Source organism: Cyanistes caeruleus, chromosome 21 (genome assembly GCF_971803275.1).
Source record: "Cyanistes caeruleus chromosome 21, bCyaCae1.hap1.1, whole genome shotgun sequence".
NCBI lineage: Eukaryota > Metazoa > Chordata > Aves > Passeriformes > Paridae > Cyanistes > Cyanistes caeruleus.
In genome coordinates, this window is record NC_141721.1 from 203918 (window position 1) to 221250 (window position 17333).

At 51.4% G+C, this 17333-nt stretch overlaps 2 protein-coding genes across 2 annotated transcripts; one reads left to right on the plus strand and one right to left on the minus strand.

Annotated features, from left to right (window-relative positions):
- The first annotated feature begins 1501 nt into the window (after window positions 1-1501).
- TRIM50 (tripartite motif containing 50) lies at window positions 1502-8119 on the plus strand. The gene is made up of 6 exons (XM_023939011.2): window positions 1502-2127; window positions 2729-2824; window positions 4600-4830; window positions 4935-4957; window positions 5618-5730; window positions 6231-8119. The coding sequence occupies exons 1-6, from the start codon at window positions 1708-1710 to the stop codon at window positions 6800-6802; spliced, it is 1455 nt and encodes a 484-aa protein (XP_023794779.1). The 5' UTR covers window positions 1502-1707; the 3' UTR covers window positions 6803-8119.
- A 60-nt stretch (window positions 8120-8179) lies between these two features.
- On the minus strand, window positions 8180-9513 carry LOC111937615 (C-C motif chemokine 4 homolog). The gene is made up of 3 exons (XM_023939012.2): window positions 9440-9513; window positions 8841-8955; window positions 8180-8392 (listed from the first exon to the last, which is right to left on the minus strand). Exons 1-3 carry the CDS (start codon window positions 9507-9509, stop codon window positions 8305-8307), a joined length of 273 nt encoding a protein of 90 aa, XP_023794780.1. The 5' UTR covers window positions 9510-9513; the 3' UTR covers window positions 8180-8304.
- Between the last annotated feature and the right edge of the window lie 7820 nt (window positions 9514-17333).

A 17333-nucleotide genomic window follows, 5' to 3' on the forward strand; every position in this document is an offset into this window, starting at 1 on the left:
GCAGTATTGGGAGAAATTACTTTTTTTGTGAAGGGACTGAAACCTGAATACCCAGATATGGCAATTGGGCCGTGCTGGGGTCATGCCAGCTTAAAAGCAGATCATAACAAATCAGTGACTTTGCTCCAGGTGGGGAGGAACTGTGCAAAACACTGCTGGGGTGATGGGGCAGCTGTTTAGGATGTGGGCTGTCAGGACCTCTTGTATAAGCAATTCTCCCAGCATAACTCTCTTTTGTGACTTTTCAGCTGAAATAATTGCCACACCAGGACCCTCCTGGAGCTGCCCAGCAGGGTGTGTGACAGGCTGTTTGCATCATGGGCCTTCCCAGTCCCTGTGCATTAGATACCAAATCCCAGCTGATAGGAAATGCACAGAGCAGCAAGGCCATTCCTCCCACTGTGGCTTGTCTCAACTGCCTGTGTGAATTCTCCTTAATGTACTTTCTGGAAACCTGCCTCCTTCCTTGGAGCAGCTCCCAAGGGAGGTTTAATGGGTTTGATTCAGCCACTATTACAGTGAGGTGATTAATAATTGAAGAAATTACATCATTACTGAATAGAGATGGAGGAAAGGAAGATCAAAGGAGGGCACTAGACAAAGGACAGTGGTATCCTTGTGATCTGGACCTCTCCAACCTTCCACCTCACTCGGAACATCCTGCTCCTGGAGCCCATGGCAAGGGACCACTAGGCTGAGGCCTGGTGTAGCTCCTCCTGACTACTGAAGAGCAGAGTCACATCCTTTTCTTCCCTAGCCAATACTCTTCTCTCTCCAAGCATCACTTCTGCAAGGACCTGCTCTCATGGACACCTCTGAGATCTATTCCATTTTCTCATTGCCTGGGAATTTGGCAGGGTATCCAACTCAGTGTTTAGCTCTTTTATTGAAGGTTGTGCAAAGGCAGTCTTAATTTATTTGACATTTTCAGTGAAACTTTTCATTCTCCTTTGTACTGAATGTGTTGAAATTATTTTTGTATAATAAAAAGGAGTAAAACTTGCAACTTCTCCCAGCAGTTCTTGGGATGCTCCACAGAGACTGAGGTGCTTAGCAGTGGCTGGAAAGGGGTCAGGGCTGACACTTGAGGGTGTGTGGGTGATGGGGTGACACCTGGCTGTCCCCCAGCCCCTCTGTGAATGCATGGGAGAGCACTTATCCTGCCTGTCCCTCCTGCCCCCGGCACATTCCCAAGCTCCTGGCTCTCTGCAGTGGGTGGATGTCACGGGGGATGTTTTGGCACAATTGTTGGCGTGGCGAGGGGTCCCTGACCTTGGCCAACGTCTTTGGGCAGCAGGCAGATGCCAAAGGGGTTCCACGGTCTGTTGACCTCAGCCAACACCAAACCCGACCCCACCTCCACCACCGTCCAGGGGCTGTCCCTGGCCACGGGTTATTTCTGGTGCTACCTAATCTGTCCAGCTCTCCCCGCGGGGTTTTTCTCCGGCTTTGCCCCGCCGGGCTGGAGGCAGTCCCAGCCTTTGGGGCTGGCTGCAGCTGTCCCGGCCGGTGCCAGCTCCTCCCCCCGGAACACGGAGGCTCCGAGCCCGGTGCTATCCGGCAGCAAGGCCGGCTCGTCCTCCAGGCTTTCATGGCACCGCCGGTACTTGCTCGCCGTGGGGGTGTGCCAGCCGTGCCTGCCTGCGAGCCCGCCTTTGCTGGCTGACGAGGGGCGAGGCAAGTGCCCGTCGAGAGCAGCGGGCCAGCATGGCGCTGGCAGGTGCCCTGGGGCGGCTGCAGGAGGAGGCCACCTGCCCCATCTGCCTGGAGTACATGAACGAGCCGGTCAGCATCGACTGCGGCCACAACTTTTGCCGGGGCTGCATCGCCAAGCACTGCCAGGACAAGGGGCTGTGGGCCGACGGGCCCTTCTCCTGCCCGCAGTGCCGGGCCTCCTGCCACCGCAGCGGCTTCAGACCCAACCGGCAGCTAGCCAACATTGTGGAGAGCATCCGGCAGCTGGGGCCCGAGCTGGAGCCGGGGGTCCCCCTGTGCCCCCAGCACGACGAGCGCCTGAAGCTGTTCTGCGAGGAGGATGAGGAGCCCATCTGCGTGGTGTGCCGGGAGTCCGTGCAGCACCGCCCGCACACCGTGTACCCCATCGAGGAGGCGGTGCACGTCTACAAGGTAGGGGAGGGTGGGACACCGGGACCCCTGTCCTGCCCCGCAGCACTCCGGCATGGGGTGTGCATACCCCCCATACACACCCCAACACACCCTGTGGCACCGCTGAGAAAGCAGAAGGGGTGCTGCAGACGGTGACGGCCCCCTCCAGCCGCCCTCGCTGCAGGGTTAAGGCTGGACCACATTATCTTCCGAATTGTTGATGGACCCAGGCTAACCCTGTCCGTCCAGCTCAGGGAGGCAGCCTGGCTCCCTGCCCATTCACAACCCCTGCAGAAGCTGAGCTGGTGGATTCCTGTGGACATTTTTTGCCTCGATGGAAGGATGCTGGCACCAAAACGCCACATCCCAGCTATGATCCTGGCAGTGCCACCCTCCACTTTGGTCTCCAGAACCCTAATAGTGAGGAAAAACATAGGGGAAACCTGAGGTGCGTGGGAAGGGTTAACTGCGAGTGGAGTGAAGAGCACAGCTGCTTGGTTTGTGTGTCAGTGCTGGCACCGCCTGGCACCGGGTCAGTGTCTCCCCCCAGGGAGAGGGGACCCAGCCAACCTGCAGTGCTCAGCAGGCTGGGGTGAGCTGAGCCCATTTTTCCCCTTTCCAGGTCAAACTCCAGAAATCCCTGGAGAACCTTTCACAGGAAGTGGAGGAGGTCAAGAAGCGTGAGTCAGCAGAAAGGATGAAAACCCAGGAGTGCAAGGCAGGTGCCTGTCTTAATTCTTAAAGAATGAGCGTCAGAGATATCAGGATTAAAAAAAAAATCCCACCCTGAATAGTCTTGTGTGTGGACACAGATTTATCATTTTCTCCAGGCTGTGTCCCTGTGTCCTGCTGTCACTTGTAGGAGCAATGCTGGAAGCCAGGCTCAGTAACCATGTATGGCTCCATAAAAAAGTTTGCAAGGAGCAGTATGCCAGGTTCCCTGGAATCACGATGACTTTATGCTGGTTAAACAAGTAAACATGGGCTATTTTTTATTGCCTTTTGTTTTACATGTGCTTGAGTTCCAAGCCAGGCATGAGCTGTGTGGTGAGCTCTACTCCACAGCAACAGGAATCAGAAGTGTTTTTATAAGAAAAAAAAAGCTTAATTACTGCACCTCTGCTTGACTTCAGACAGCTCTGGGAAGAGCAGATGCCAGCACACAGCTGCATTTCAAGTCCTGTGGGATGAAAGCTGGAAAGTAAAAGTAACTGAAGAAAAGGAAATGAAATGCTGGATGAGTTATCCAGCCCTGAATTTGAGATGATGGTTAATCACTTCTGGCAGGGAAGGCAGGTTTCTCTGAACTCCCCTAGTTTTTCGCTCAGCTCCCTTGCCTGTGTCAGTCCAGACAAGTGGCAGTGGGTTTTGAGGCTGTACCTATGAGCCCTCTGTCCGCATTGGAGCAGAGGGACAGAGATTGTGAGAGCTATGTCACTGTCCTCTGATCCACTGGAGTCAAGGCTCAGGGCTATGGCCCAGCTGCCTCCAGCTTTCTCTGGTTGCAGAAAAAAAAGCAAAAAGTCGCTTGTGTATGGTGGTGGGAAGAGGCTGTCCTGGCTTATCAAATCTTCATGACTCAGGTCCGAGGAATGCTGTACTTGGATGGGAAAAAAAATGGAGTTCAACTTCCTTTCCTTTATCTTCTTCTGAGGTTTCCTGTCCCAAGCTCACCTCAGAGTGTCTTTCTGCAGCTCCAGATTTCCAGACAGTTTCTACGGATGAAGTGAAAAACTCTAAAGCACTGGCAGACCCTGCCAATTGCTGGCTCTTCACCTTCTAGCAAGACCCAGGGAAGCTTCTGTGCTCTGCCTTTCCATCCTTCCACAGCCCCATGGCTTCTTTACATGGCAGATAGAGACAGGACATGAGGGAACTGTCTTAAACTAAAAGAGGAGAGATTTAGATTAGATAGAAGTTCCTCCTTGTGAGGGTGCTGAGGGTACACAGGATGCCTGAAGAAGTTTTGGCAACCCCATCCCTAGAAGTGTCCAAGGCCAGCCTAGATTGGGCTTGGAGCAATCTGGTCTAGTGGAAGGTATCCCTGCCTGTGGCAGAGTGTGGAAGCAGATGGTATCTAAGATCTCTTCCAACTGAAACCATTCCATGATTTTATGATTTTTCCACCTCTTGCCCTTTACTGGAGATTTTTCCAGCATTGTCCACCTGCCCAAGCAGTTCATTAGCCTGGATTTGGCTGGAGGTATGAGTTGTAATAAAAACCTACCCCAACATCTCCTTGCAGCCCAACACATCCCAGACATCTGGGGTCCAGCTGAGCAGAAATGCCCCAGGCAAAGTCCTGCTGCTGGTAAACTGAGGATGTGAAGTGGGAACTCCAGTGAGGTGGAAGCACAAATTTGCTGGTTTTTAAATTCATGCACTTATCACAAAAATGCAGTGTTTTCGCATGGCCTGATGCTGGGCATGGATGCTGAGCATCCGACTCAGCATCCTGGATAACGTTCACCCCATGAATCTTCTTATCCCAAGGAGACAGTAAAGAAAAAGCGGGAGAGGATTGTAAGTGAGTTTGGGAAGCTGCATCGGCTGCTGGCTGATGAGGAGAAGCTACTGCTCCAGAAGCTGGAGGAGGAAGAAAAGCAGATTCTGCTTCTGATCAACGAAAACCTGGCCAGGCTATTGGAGGAGAAGTGCTTGCTGGAGGAGCTGATCCTGGAGATAAAGGAGAAGAGCCAGCAGCCAGCTGATGGGCTGCTCAAGGTCAGGCTTTGCCACCAGCACCACTAACTCAGCCCTGGTGCCTTTGTCACCTGGGTAGGTGGCTTGGCCCAGACAAACCCAGAGTTGTTTTTGTCTTTTTCTAGGACATGAAAAGCATCTTGACCAGGTGGGTGATTTTTCCCAGTAGGTGCCATGATTATTCCTGGTAGGTACCCATGATCATTCCTTGATTATTCCTGGTAGGTACCCATGATCATTCCTGGCAAGTACCCATGGTTGTTTCGAGCAGGCATCATGGTTGTTCCTCCTACTGTCCTAGCTGCCTCCAGGCTTTGAGGCAGATGTTTGTGTCTGTTCCACAACAACTACCCCATCCTCCCTGCCCAGCATCTGCTTTGGTCCTCCTGGGGTAGACACAGGAGGGACTGAGACAATCCCTCAGAGATTCCATCCTCTTTTTCCAGGAGCTCAGAGACAGTCTTGCCTGGCTTGTGACATGTGAGCTGTGTCCCCTCCTAAGGGACATGCTACCCAGTGCCTTCCTTCCTTCCTGCCTTCTTGCCCTGCCCTGCCCTGCCCTGCCCTGCCCTGCCCTGCCCTGCCCTGCCCTGCCCTACCTGGCACTGCTGCTCCCTGTATCATTTAACACTGATCTCATTTGGATTGCCAATATGCAAGCAATTATCCGTAGTGCTCTTCCCAGCCAGAGCTCCGGGGAGGCACTGGATCTATGGAGCCAAGAGAAGGGCATTAACCCCCCTCCCAGCCAGAAAGGGGCCATGGTGCAGGCTCTGAATACAGCCCATGGGCATCCCTCTCTTCCCAGGTGTGAAGGGGTAAAGTTCCAATCCACCAAGGGTGTGTCTGTGACCCTGAAGGAAAACTACAGCATTCCTGAGCGCTGCCTGGGCATGAGGGACATGCTGAAGAGGTTCAAAGGTGAGGGCACAGCTCCTGGCACATTTGAGCTCTGGTTTCCCCCAGAACCCTGGGGCACAGGGAGGTTTTTCTAACAAGCTTTGTCCAGCTGCTCCCAGTTTGTGCCCTGATGAGTTCAGACTGGTTTCATGAAGACCTTTGTTGTGGTCTTGAATGGATTGTGAGGGGACCCTGAAGCCCAGATTGTCCCTCAGGGGTTTCAAGCACCGTGTTGTTCATGACCTCTTGCTTTCAGTGTTGGCTCTTTCTGAAGCTGTGGAACTGCCCTCATTCTGCCCTGGCTCTGCAGCCTGACACCAAATATTTTGACATGTCTGATTTTCTGTATTGCACTTCCTCACTGCCAGGAAGTGCTGGGAGCTGTGCAAAACCACAAGCAAATAATTGCATGATGTGGAATGGTTTGGGAGAGCCCAGCGTCCAGGTCACAGGCACCTGCTTGTGTCTATGCCTGCATATGCCTGAAGTCTTGTCCATCTTCCACCCTTCTTTCTCTCCAGTGGACGTGATTCTGGACCCAGAGACGGCGCACCCAGACCTCACTGTCTCTGAGGACCGCAAGAGTGTCCGGCGTGGGAGCAAGAAGCTGCTTCTGTCCCTCTTCGACAACCCCAAGAGATTTGGCACTGCCCCAGTGGTGCTGGGCAGTCCGGGCTTCTTCTCGGGCCGCCACTACTGGGAGGTGCAGGTGGGAGACAAGCCCGAGTGGGGCCTGGGGCTGTGCCGGGAGGCTGCTGTCCGGAAAGGCTCTGTCCTCTTCTCCCCCAACAATGGCTACTGGGTGCTGCAGCTGCAAAACGGGGGCACCTACGAGGCCCTGACTGTACCCGTCTGCCCCCTGACCCTGAGCGTGAGACCCCGGCGCATTGGGATCTTCCTGGACTATGAGGCAGGAGAGATCTCCTTCTACAACGTAAGCGACCGCTCCCACATTTACACCTTCACTGACAAATTCTCAGGCAATCTCCGGCCCCTTTTTTTCCTTGGTGCCTTTTTGGGGGGTAGAAATGCAGAACCCTTGGTGATCTCCTGGGTCAGGGACCCACAGGGGACTGGATGCATCATTCTGTGAGAGTGGCTGCCCTGGTTTGTCACTGATGGGCAGAGACCTGGGAACACAACCAGCTTCTCCCCATGAGTGGGGCACTACTAGGGAAAAACCTCAGTGCCCTGGTGAGTGTCCTCGCAGGATTCTCACATGGTTCTGGCTTCTGTGTGATCTGGCACACAGACATCCACTGTGTGCCATGTCTTGGGAAGGCACTTTGCACTCCCCCTGATCCCTCCCAGCCCCACCTGAGCCTCCTCTCCCTGCTCCCCATCCACCCTCTGTGTCAGCTCAAGGTCGTGCCTCCCCCGAGCTGCCTCCTGCTCTGCTCCCCTGTGTCCCATAGGTGTTTATATTTGAAATCTCAAATCAGTATGAAAATGCAGTGGAGTGAGCTGAGCATTTTTGTGTGGACTGCACCAGAGAGCCAGGCAGGATGAACCCAAATCCTCCTTGCTGATCCAACAGAGCCTGTTCAGAGCAGATCACAGCATTCCAAATACCATCAGCGGTGTGGGAAATGCCATCAGGGATGTGGGAAATAACTTCACTAAAGTGGGCTCCATCTCTTTCAGCTCCAGAAGGAGACATGGGGAGATATTTCCTTGCAGGGGCAGGTCCTGCCCTGGGCTGGGGTCTGGTATGGTCATCTCTGAACAGGCATGTCCAGAGACAAGCAGGTTTTGGAGTCAAGGTATTACTGAGAGGAAATACCTGCTAAGCTTCATGTCCCAGCTAAATGAGAGCTTAATGAGATAATTCTAAAATACTTGCAGTGAAACATATTTTTTTCACCCTCAGCTCTGGAAACAGCTGAGCCATTTTAGCTATAGCTCTCAGAAAGCTTTCCCTAAAACAGACAATGTGTTAAATTACCTAAAGGTAATATTTTGATTGGCTATAATGGAGCCAGCATCAGAATTTAATGAGCTTCCAGTTGTCATAATGAATGGAGATTAAATACCTTATAAAAAGCTTGAGACAAATTACCTGAATGTAATTTCTACCCTTCTCACGACTCCTCTTTCATGGCTTTTCTTGTTATTTGCAAAACAGGATGTTCAGTTACAGAAAGCTTATAGGAGTTTTGCCAATGTGGAAAAGGAAATAAAGAACTTGTTGTCACTATTATAATTTCAGCTACTGTAATCCCAAAGGATTGTAATGGAGGCAAACACAGAAGATTCTTACAAAAATATTTATTTATTGACATCTGAATTGAATTTTATGTCAAAAATGTACTTACTTAAATACAGAAAATATAACCCGAGTCTACAGGTAAAAGAACCAAATATATATATATATATATATATATAAAATAAAATTATTTTTTATCTCGGAGTAATTGCACCTGGTCCCTCCCCTATAAAAAAATTAAATAGCACAATATTAAGTTGGATTTTGGAATGTTTTCAGTTTCTCTGCTAGCTCTAAATGACATTGAAGCACTTCCAATGGATCCCAGCTGGTCATGTTTGTCCATCCCAGCAGCGGGGGAAATGGAGCAGCTGGGTCTGTCCAGGACCTCAGTCTAACTCCAGCTCATTCACGTACTGCTGGACCCAGTTGTCCTCGGGGTTGGCACAGACTTCCCGGCCCTTCCTGGTGATAAACCTGTGGGATGCATGGAGGTCAGTTTTTGGTGGGAGAGCACTGAATGGAGAATCACAGAATCATGGAACTATGGAATGGTTTGGGCTGATACCTGGTATCTTTTGGAAAGATACCTTAAAGCTTATCCAGTTCCACCCCTTCCACTATGCCATGTTGTTTCAAGCCCCATCCAGCTTGGCCTTGGACACTTCCAGGGCTGGGACAAGAGCCTTGCCCAAACCCAGCCTCTCCCAAGGATGAGCAGCTCCATGCCTTGCTCATCCTAGCCAGCAGCCACCAGTTTTATCTGCAAAGGGGTAGAGGAGGACCAGTGTGGGGCTTCTGTGCTCCGAGCATCACCTTGTATTTCTTGTCTTCCCCAGCCTTCCTTCACTGGCTTTGGAAAAGGGGCCTTTCCCTCCCTGGCTCCTCAGCCCAAAAGCACCCCTGCCCCGGAGGAGTGACTTACACGATGGCAGGCTGGGAGCACAGGCTGTTGGTTTCATAGTAGTCCTTCACAAAGCTGCGGGGCAGCTGCCGTGAGATGTAGGAGAAACAGCAGGAGGTTGGTGGGTCAGAGCCAACTGTGAAGGGCAAAGACAGTCATGAGCAGTGGCAAGGGACAGGGCAGGGATCTGGGATCACTCATCCTTGGGTCTAGGGATGATGTGGAAGAGGGAGAGAAAAGATGGGGTCTTTTTTCTTCTTCCTTCAGTTTTTTCCCTGTTGGGTTCACTCTGAGCTGGCGTTGACAGAGCCCATGCCAGCAGGCAACATCTCCCAGCCCAAACCTGGCCAGCCCTAGCCTTCCTCAGGGTGCCCACATTTGACCTCTATAGCAGAGGTGGGAGGCATGGTTGTGCTTTTACCCTAAAAAGGGAAAAAAGACCTTTCACTTTTATGCTAATGATCTTTGAGCTGTGCCTGTCCCGCAGCCCTGGAGCACCTGCCAGAAGATGGTGGGACAGAGGGAGGGACCCAGAGTGGAAGTGCTGTCAGAAGGGGCTGTCCCAGCAGCGACATCTCTCCTGTCCCCACCTAGGAAGGGTGGGGAGAGCCTGGACTTACGTGGAGCAGCAGAGGTCTGGTGGCAGAAGGCAGCGATGAGGATGGCGAGGGCAACCACAGACACCTTCATGTCAGTGGAGAAGTGGTGGCTGGAGCTGGAGCAGGCAAGGGTAGCTTGGAAGCCTCTTTGCTGTCTGATGCTGAGACCATCAGCAGCCCCTCAATTTATGGGGTGAGAGGTCTGTGCAGTGGCTTGCGTAGGCATGGTGGAATTTCCACCGGAGTCCACTTGTGGTGCAGTCTCGTGATGGAACAGAGCAGCCCTGGCCCCTGCTCCCTGATTGATTCAGTGCCTCCCCAGTGATACAGGATATGAAACAGTCACTGTAGCTATTTCTGCTTCTCTCATGCCTGTCCCTTAGTAAGAAGTTCCTCTGTGGAGGTTCCTGCATTTGTTAAGTCTGCTGTTACCCAACCTTCCTGGTTGGGAGAGTGTATCTGTGCAAGAGCTGTGCTGGAGGGCCCAGGATCATCAGTGGGATGAGGCTGGTTAGGGAAAAAGAGACTGAAGTCTCCTTTACCATGGACTTCTCTCCCCTTCCATATCTGCAAAGCTCTTGCCTGCCCCAGGAGCAGAAGGTGGGAGCTGTCACCAGTGTCCTGCATGTGTTCTCCATGGTTGGAGGGCATGTCCTGCAGCTGTGACAGTGCTGCAGGCACTGGCATAGGTAGTGGTGGGCATGAAAGAGGCATCTGAGAAGCTAAAACACTCAAGGCTCCTCCTCAATTTAAGGGAAGGGAGAGCTGAGATAGGCTACTTGTTATCTCCTGGAACTGCCTGATGCACTCCAGGTCCTATAAGAAGCCATTAATTTACAATTTAACTATACCATTTGTTAATACAGATGATAGTTACATTTCAAGGGCTGCTGGTAGCCTGGGCATGGAGATACAGAGAGCTGAAAGAAGTGTGGTGACTTGTAACCCTGAAGATGAGGCAGAAGGAGTTCCAGGAGCAGGGTAAGGAAGGAAACAGTGATTCTGAAAATGAGGAGCAGAATAACTGTGGGGTGAAAGCATGGGCAGAAGTTGGGATGTTGGGAAGAAAAGAGTATCCTGTCTCAGCTGATGAGAGAAAATGACCACAGACGGGGGAAGCAGTACAAAGTATGGCAGAGAGTAGGAGCTCTGTGAAGGCTGGGAAAGAGCTGAGACAGGGATGGGTCACTGGGAAGAAGCCACCAGCCTCTACACAGAGAGCCCTGGAGGTCTGACAGACTCCCTGAGGAGGAGAGGGAAGGCCAGGCAGGGAGGTGATGAGTGCTCTGGGATGAGCTGAGGGCGGTCCAGCTGTAGTGAGATGTTCCTAGAAGGATATCTGTTCTCTACTTCATTTTTTTATTTTCAAGACATCATGGAGTAATGATACTGTGATAGACACTTCCTGAATACCAGTGGAAGGCTGATAATGTAAAGTGGAGCAGCCCAAGCTCACCCTGGCACCTCTGCACTCCCCCCAGCAGCACTGACTCATCCTGTTTCTATTAAAGGTTTCCAGCTACTGCCCCAGAACCTTCTGTAAATAACCCGGTGTTTTCCCAATATCCTTCAGCCCTCCACCAGCTATGCTGGGTTAGCTCCATGCTCCAGGTGGGCAGTGAGGACTCCAGAGGACAAGGCACAGGAGAAGCCCCATATTTGTCGCCAGGAGCCCCTCAGGGAGGCTCTTGCTGGGAGCTGTGGTGGTGTCTTCCACCGAGGTTGAGGAGAGCAGATCTACCCTGTGGAGCAAATATGGCTCTTGCCAAGCTGAGCATCCCCTTCCATAGCTGATCTAGCCCGTTTCCATCTTTCCCTTTGCAGAGAGGCACCTTGCAGGTGCTCATCAGTCCAGATCCCATTGACTCTGTTTGTCATCTTGTTTGTCCTCAAATACCCTGGGCAGATGAGGAGAGAGCCTGCCTCCACATGCAGGGTGCCCAGCCAGGCAGGAGGTGGGAACTTGGCATTCCGATGGATGCCAGCTGGGCCGGGAGGGAGTGAGCATCACCTCCCTTGGATGCTGCCTGGTAACTCAAGGAATATAACTTGTACACGGTTGTAGGAGCATGGTTTGCCTCTGAGCTGTCCTTTCTGATTGTGCCTCATCCATGGGTTACAGCTGGAGATCCAGCACCTACAGCCAACTGCTCCCATCCTGCTCCTGAGGCACAAGGTGCCAAAATGTGGAGAAATGTTCTGCTAAAAGATGAATCTCATGAAAACAGAAGAATTTTTGGGGATCTGCTTTGATTATTTCAAGTATTTTCAATGGGAGGTTTTTCCTCAGACACCTCTGTGCCTTAATTTCTTTGTCAGCAAGTACATGCCAAATTATTTTGGACTCTCAGGGACTATTTTGAAAATAAAAGCAAAAATTTCCTGAGTCAGTTTAGGATCAGTTTAGTTTAGGTAATGTGTGTTACAGAGGACTGGTAAGGGCTGAAACTTTTCTTCTGCTGAAAGCCAAAAATAAGCCCAAAGCCAAGTTTCTTGGTTTCTAGGAATCTAATTCTTCCTTAGAAATCTGACAAAAAATCTTGCTCTGCCAACTTGTGGCCAGCTGGAGGAGGTGGGAGGTTACACTCATGCCAATGATGCTCTGGGATGTTGCAACATGCTCTTAAAAAACGTTTTCTTACCCACTTCTCACATTCCAGTGATGAGGAAAAGAGAAAGTCATCTCTTCCAGCTCTTCCCCCTTTTAGGCAGGGAGGTTGAATTTGTCTCAGATGAGGAACCATCTTCCTTGGGAGGTGTTTTGAGACATGAAGATGGCCATGGAAGGGTGGGAAAAGTGGGCTGGATCATGTCTGGGGGGATTAATTTAATTACAAAGTGAAGTGGTTGTGTAAGAAAGAAGTTTTCCCATCAGGTGGTTTCAGAGTTCTTGACTTAGCAGGCAGTGCTTGGAGTCAGTGGAATTTGCCATTTGAAGGAATCTGGCTGATGTTGCCCTGTTTTACATAGAGGGATATGACTGAGGTTTTCTACAAGTCCCCCAAAAAATCCCAGGAGAAAGTGCTAAGTAAAGCAAATGCCCAAAATAAGTTCCCTGACAGTAGAAATAGGGAAATTCTCTGTCTTGAATGAAAGGGGAACCTGGAAAAAAAATGGTGAGACTGGCTGATGTAAGTTGCTATTTGTAGCAGGGTTTAATGTTGAGGAATTGGGATTCACTCAGAAAAGCAAGTAATTAAAAATGTCCTGAGTTCAGAAGTTGTCCCTAAGCCAAGACCCACCAACCCCTGCAGCATCTCCATCCTGCCCTGCTCCAGCTCCAGCACTGGTGACATTACATCGGTGTCCAGAAATTTCACCCCCACCATTCTTGACATTGCTGTAGAAATGTTGGAATTTTTTAGATGATGTCATATCCTGGAACTGACTCCAGTAAGAAACTGTGCCTGTGGGAGTGGCTGGGGACCGTCTGTCTCCAGTGTGGTGGGTCCAGGGGCCAGCACGGCCGTCTTGGCCGGTCACCTCTGGCTGGTTCACAGTAAACATTTCGTGTTTCCCCAAAGGCGTGTCAGGACAGGAAGTTTGTCATAGCTGATAAGAAATGTGTATCTTGCTAAAGGTCCCATCCTTCTCCAGCAACAGCGTTTAAAAAGATAATAAAAAAAATAAATTCCAGGGAATGCTCTTCTTTCTAATGGCTGATGGCTCAGATTTTTCCTGGCTTTGCTTTTGAAGCAGAGCAAACCAAAGAGGATGAAGTGTACAGTATTTCAAAGCAAATTAAAGTGAAATACAAAAGCCTCTTTGCTCCACACCCCTCTCCATTCTTGGCATGAAAAGAAAAGAAATAAACAGGGAAAACCTGAGTTTTTGCAATTTTTGAGCCTTAGGGAGATGACTGTGGGGCTGTGCCCCTGGCTCCAGGGGCTGGGACATACCCAGCCCACCCCCTTCAGCATCCCTCAAACCCCAGATGTCTGGGAGGACTAGACAAAGTGTCTCTGCTGGGGCTGCATCCTCTGCCCACCTCGTTCAGATCATTGTTGAGTCTCCCAGAGAGAGCAAGGAGGACCAGACTGAAAATTCACAGCTCTGCTGGGATGGAAACTAGAACAGGGTAGAGTTAGAATAGATATGAAGAAGGAATTGTTCCCTGTGAGGGTGGGGAGGCCCTGGCACAGGTGCCCAGAGAAGCTGGGGCTGCCCCTGGATCCCTGGCAGTGCCCAAGGCCAGGCTGGACAGGGCTTGGAGCACCTGGGACAGTGGGAGGTGTCCCTGCCATGGCAGGGAGGGTGCGACAAGGTGGTCTTTAAGGTCTCTTCCAACTCAAACCACTCTTTGATTCTATGAATACCAAACACACTTTTAATTAATCCAGTGGACCTTGCCTGCCCATTATAATCAAGGAAAAATAAAAAAAAACAAGACACAAAGAGTTTTCATTTTCATTGGTGCTCTTGCTGTGCAGCTTTCTAGGCCTTTTTGGGTGGGATGGGTGGAGGTGGCCCCAGGGATGTCTGTCTGACCCCACAGGTTAGAACCACAACTTCCCCTGAGGCAGGGATAACCTTTAAACCTGTGTCAGGGCCATTGCCACAGTGGCAGGACTTCTGTAATCATAGAATCATTTATGCTGGAAAAGCCCTCTGAAGTCATTAAGTCCAACCATCCTCCAAGCATTACCAGGGCCACCACTAACCTAGATCCCCAAGTCCCGTATCCACTCATCTGTTAAACCCCTCCAGGGATGGGGACTGATGGCCCCTGAGCTCTCTTGCCCAGTGCTGGCCCCTCTCTGCAGGGTCCTGGCAGGGCTGTGTCGCTGCGGGGAGGTGGGAGCCCCACGGGAGGTGTTAGCCCCAGTCTCACAGCGAGGTGTGAGCTCTGCAGCTGCCAGTAAACAGCTGTGGTCATGCACTGGTGTTTACTGGCCTCATAATTTATTCAAAGCTGTAAAACCACTTCCCATGTGTGGGGCTGTTTGGAGGTTGGGCTGCTCAGCAGCGTTTCTCTGAAGTGGAGGTCCTGTCCCCCATAATGTGGAGGGTTTTGCTACCCCAGATGTGTTTGTGCCCATCAAAGGGGATATTGTCTGGCCGCTCCAGCTAGCACAGGCTGTGCCTGGCACCCGCATCCCCTGGGACAGAGGGGAGGGCTCAGGGAGCTTTGGCACTGCTCACTCCTGCATCCCTTCATGGCCCTGCATCCTTCCACAGCCCCCTCAGACCTCCCCTGCATCCCCCCATCTCCTCCACAGCCACAGCATCCCCATCCCTCCATAGTCCCAGGGTTCCTGCATCTCTTGGGGTCCATGCAGGGATGTGCAGCCACATGTTGGAACGTGGTGGGGTCAGTTTGTAAGTGGGAGTAAGGGACTTGGGCTTGGTCAGGAATAACCTGAGGAACAGTGTTGTGGCCCCCAGAGCACCTCACCTCTGCCCCAGGTGAAGCCACCAGCATCTCCCAAATCATCCCACTCCTCAGAGCTTGCATCCACTTGTGGACCTACAGAAAGAGGAGAAAAGGCTACAGGAAATAATAGGGATGGAATAATATTCCTTCCTGTGCTCCAAGGTCCTTCAGTGCCAGGGCTGGGATAGTGTAGCCCCCACAGGTGAGCTGTGCCCCAGGGGGAGGCTGACAAAGTCCCCCACCAGCCCGGGGACAGCCCTCACCATTACCCACAGGCAAAGTTCCCTCAGTTACCCTGCCCTGGGTTTTTGGCTTTGTAATTTGTGTCTCTAGGCAAGGGCAGGATTTCAGGGGAACTTGAAGGAGTTTGAAAACTTCTGGGGTAACCCTTGTCACTGTTTATATCCCTGGGGTGAAGGCTCAGCAGCCCCATAACATCCTTCCCTACACTCCTCTCCTTTGAATAATTTTAGCTTTCTATTTCTACCTTGCTTACACCGAAACAAATCTCATACCCCAGCTGGTTGAGGTGAAAGTGGAAAAAAATGGCTTATTTCCAGGAATAATAAAGGAAGCTTGAGAGAGGTCAGTTCATAAACACTTAAACTGCAGGAACTGCAATAGCAGAGGGCTCTGGGATTTGCCAGAGAAGCAAAATCCAGTGGACAGAAACAGAAACCAGAAACCAGAAACTGGGCGCAGAGGTTGGCAGGGGCGACTCGTTCAGGATCATCATGGCAGAACTCCGAGGGTGGCAGCCGGTGACTCAAAGCTGGAGCCTTGTGGGTGGGGGGTGTCTGTGATGGGGAGGAGCTGCTCCCCCTTTCCAGGAGGCTTCCTGACATTCTGGGGGAAACAACAGCACAGCTGACAAAGCAGCTCTGTGGGCACCCACTGGTGACACAGCCAAGGGGCTGCAGCTGCAGCAGCTCTTGCAGCACCTCCTCCTCCTCCTCACATTCAATTATACTTTCTTTCCTCATAATGACCATCTCAGAGCTTCCAGGTGAAAGAGAGCTGCAGTTCCCATCACAGCCACCACACCTCCCCACATCCTCCTGTGTCCCCGTGCACATAATCAGCCTCATGGTTTGTGCCTTGCAGTGGGTGAGCAGAAGGTGCGAAGTTCCCATGAACAAAGCTGTCACCTGCTGGTGCCAGCCACAGGCTGTCATTCTGCAGCCAGAGCCTGTTCACTGCTCTGTGCCGTTTGTCACACTTGCATGTGAGTTGCAAGAACAGAGGAACATAAAACTCCTACTGTTGGTTTCTGAATGAATTATTTCCATGGCAAAAAGCCACAATTTGGGTTTTTTTCGGCAGCAATTCAGCCACAAGCTGGAGCCACTTCTTGTTCTGTGCTGAGCTGATCAGACTTACCAGGGGAACAAAGAGCTGATCCTGCCAGACCTTGCTTCTGGCAAAATCCTCCACCTTCCTTGATATCCTATCACTTTTGGCCTGTCTGAAATCCATGGAAACCTCATCAGGCTGGAGAACCTCATGGAACTCAAAAAGAAGTGCAAAGTCCTGCCCTTGGGAAGGAACATTCCCAGGCACCACTATATGGCAGTGCTGACCAGCTGGAAAGCAGTTTGGCAAAAGGACCTGGGGTGGGCACCACGCTGGACATGAGCAGCAATGTCCCTTGCCACCAAAATTCCAACAGGTTCCTGGTCTGCATAAGAAAGGAACATTGACAGCATGCTGAAGGAGGGGACCCTTCCCCTCTACTCAGCATCAGGTGGGGCACCGGGGTCCTCAGGTGCTGGGTCCAGTTCCGCTCTCCCCAGGATTAGAGACGTATGGACGTACTGGAGAGAGTCCAGCAAAGGGCCAGAGAGATGATGGAGGGACAAGTGCATTTCTCTAGGGAGGAGATGCAGGAGGAGTTCAGGATGGAGAATTCTTACTAAGAGGATTCTTACCAATGTCTGTGGAGCAAAGCAGAGGCTGCCCAACTCTCCTCAGTGGTGGCCACTAACAGGACAAGAGGCAACGAGAAATTCTATTTAAACACCAAATAAAACTTCATTGCACTCTGAAAAAGGCTGTCCAGAGAGGCTGTGGAGTCTCACAGCCCACCTGGACATGGTCCGGGGCAGCCTCCCTAGGGACTGGGCCGGATGAATTCCAGCCTCAGCTCCTCACCAGCCCTGTGGGTGCGGGGAGGGCAGGCTGAGTGTTTTGGGTACAGCTTCCCCTGAGCTCTGGGGCAGCAGCTCAGCAGTCTGGCAAACACCCAGCACACAGTGGCACGAGAGCACTTCTGTGCTGCCTGTTGGGTTTTTTTCCAGAACTGCATAATCTTACACAAACATTTTCTTTCCCTACACAGCCTCACAGAGAAACCCTCCCCTGGAGTCCAGAGGGACCATTCTTTTTGTGGCCAGGCCACTTGGCACATTCTAGTTTCTTTTTGATTTGAATGAAACAAAAATGAGTGCTGAGTCACCTGGCATTGTGAACTGTATTCCATTCTGCCTCACATTTTTCTGTTCCTTCTAATTCCCTTCAGCTATTTCACTTTCGTGTCATCCT

What these genes read in the sequence shown, in the direction of transcription:
- TRIM50 (XM_023939011.2), top strand. Translation starts at nt 1,708, where the DNA reads ATGGCGCTGGCAGGTGCCCTGGGGCGGCTGCAGGAGGAGGCCACCTGC. An exon ending in AGGCGGTGCACGTCTACAAG is followed by an intron (nt 2,128 to 2,728) that starts GTAGGGGAGGGT and finishes TCCCCTTTCCAG; the next exon opens with GTCAAACTCCAGAAATCCCT. An exon ending in TGAAAACCCAGGAGTGCAAG is followed by an intron (nt 2,825 to 4,599) that starts GCAGGTGCCTGT and finishes TCTTATCCCAAG; the next exon opens with GAGACAGTAAAGAAAAAGCG.
- LOC111937615 (XM_023939012.2), bottom strand. Translation starts at nt 9,509, where the DNA reads ATGAAGGTGTCTGTGGTTGCCCTCGCCATCCTCATCGCTGCCTTCTGC. An exon ending in CCAGACCTCTGCTGCTCCAC is followed by an intron (nt 8,956 to 9,439) that starts GTAAGTCCAGGC and finishes TGCCCTTCACAG; the next exon opens with TTGGCTCTGACCCACCAACC. An exon ending in TGCTCCCAGCCTGCCATCGT is followed by an intron (nt 8,393 to 8,840) that starts GTAAGTCACTCC and finishes TGCATCCCACAG; the next exon opens with GTTTATCACCAGGAAGGGCC.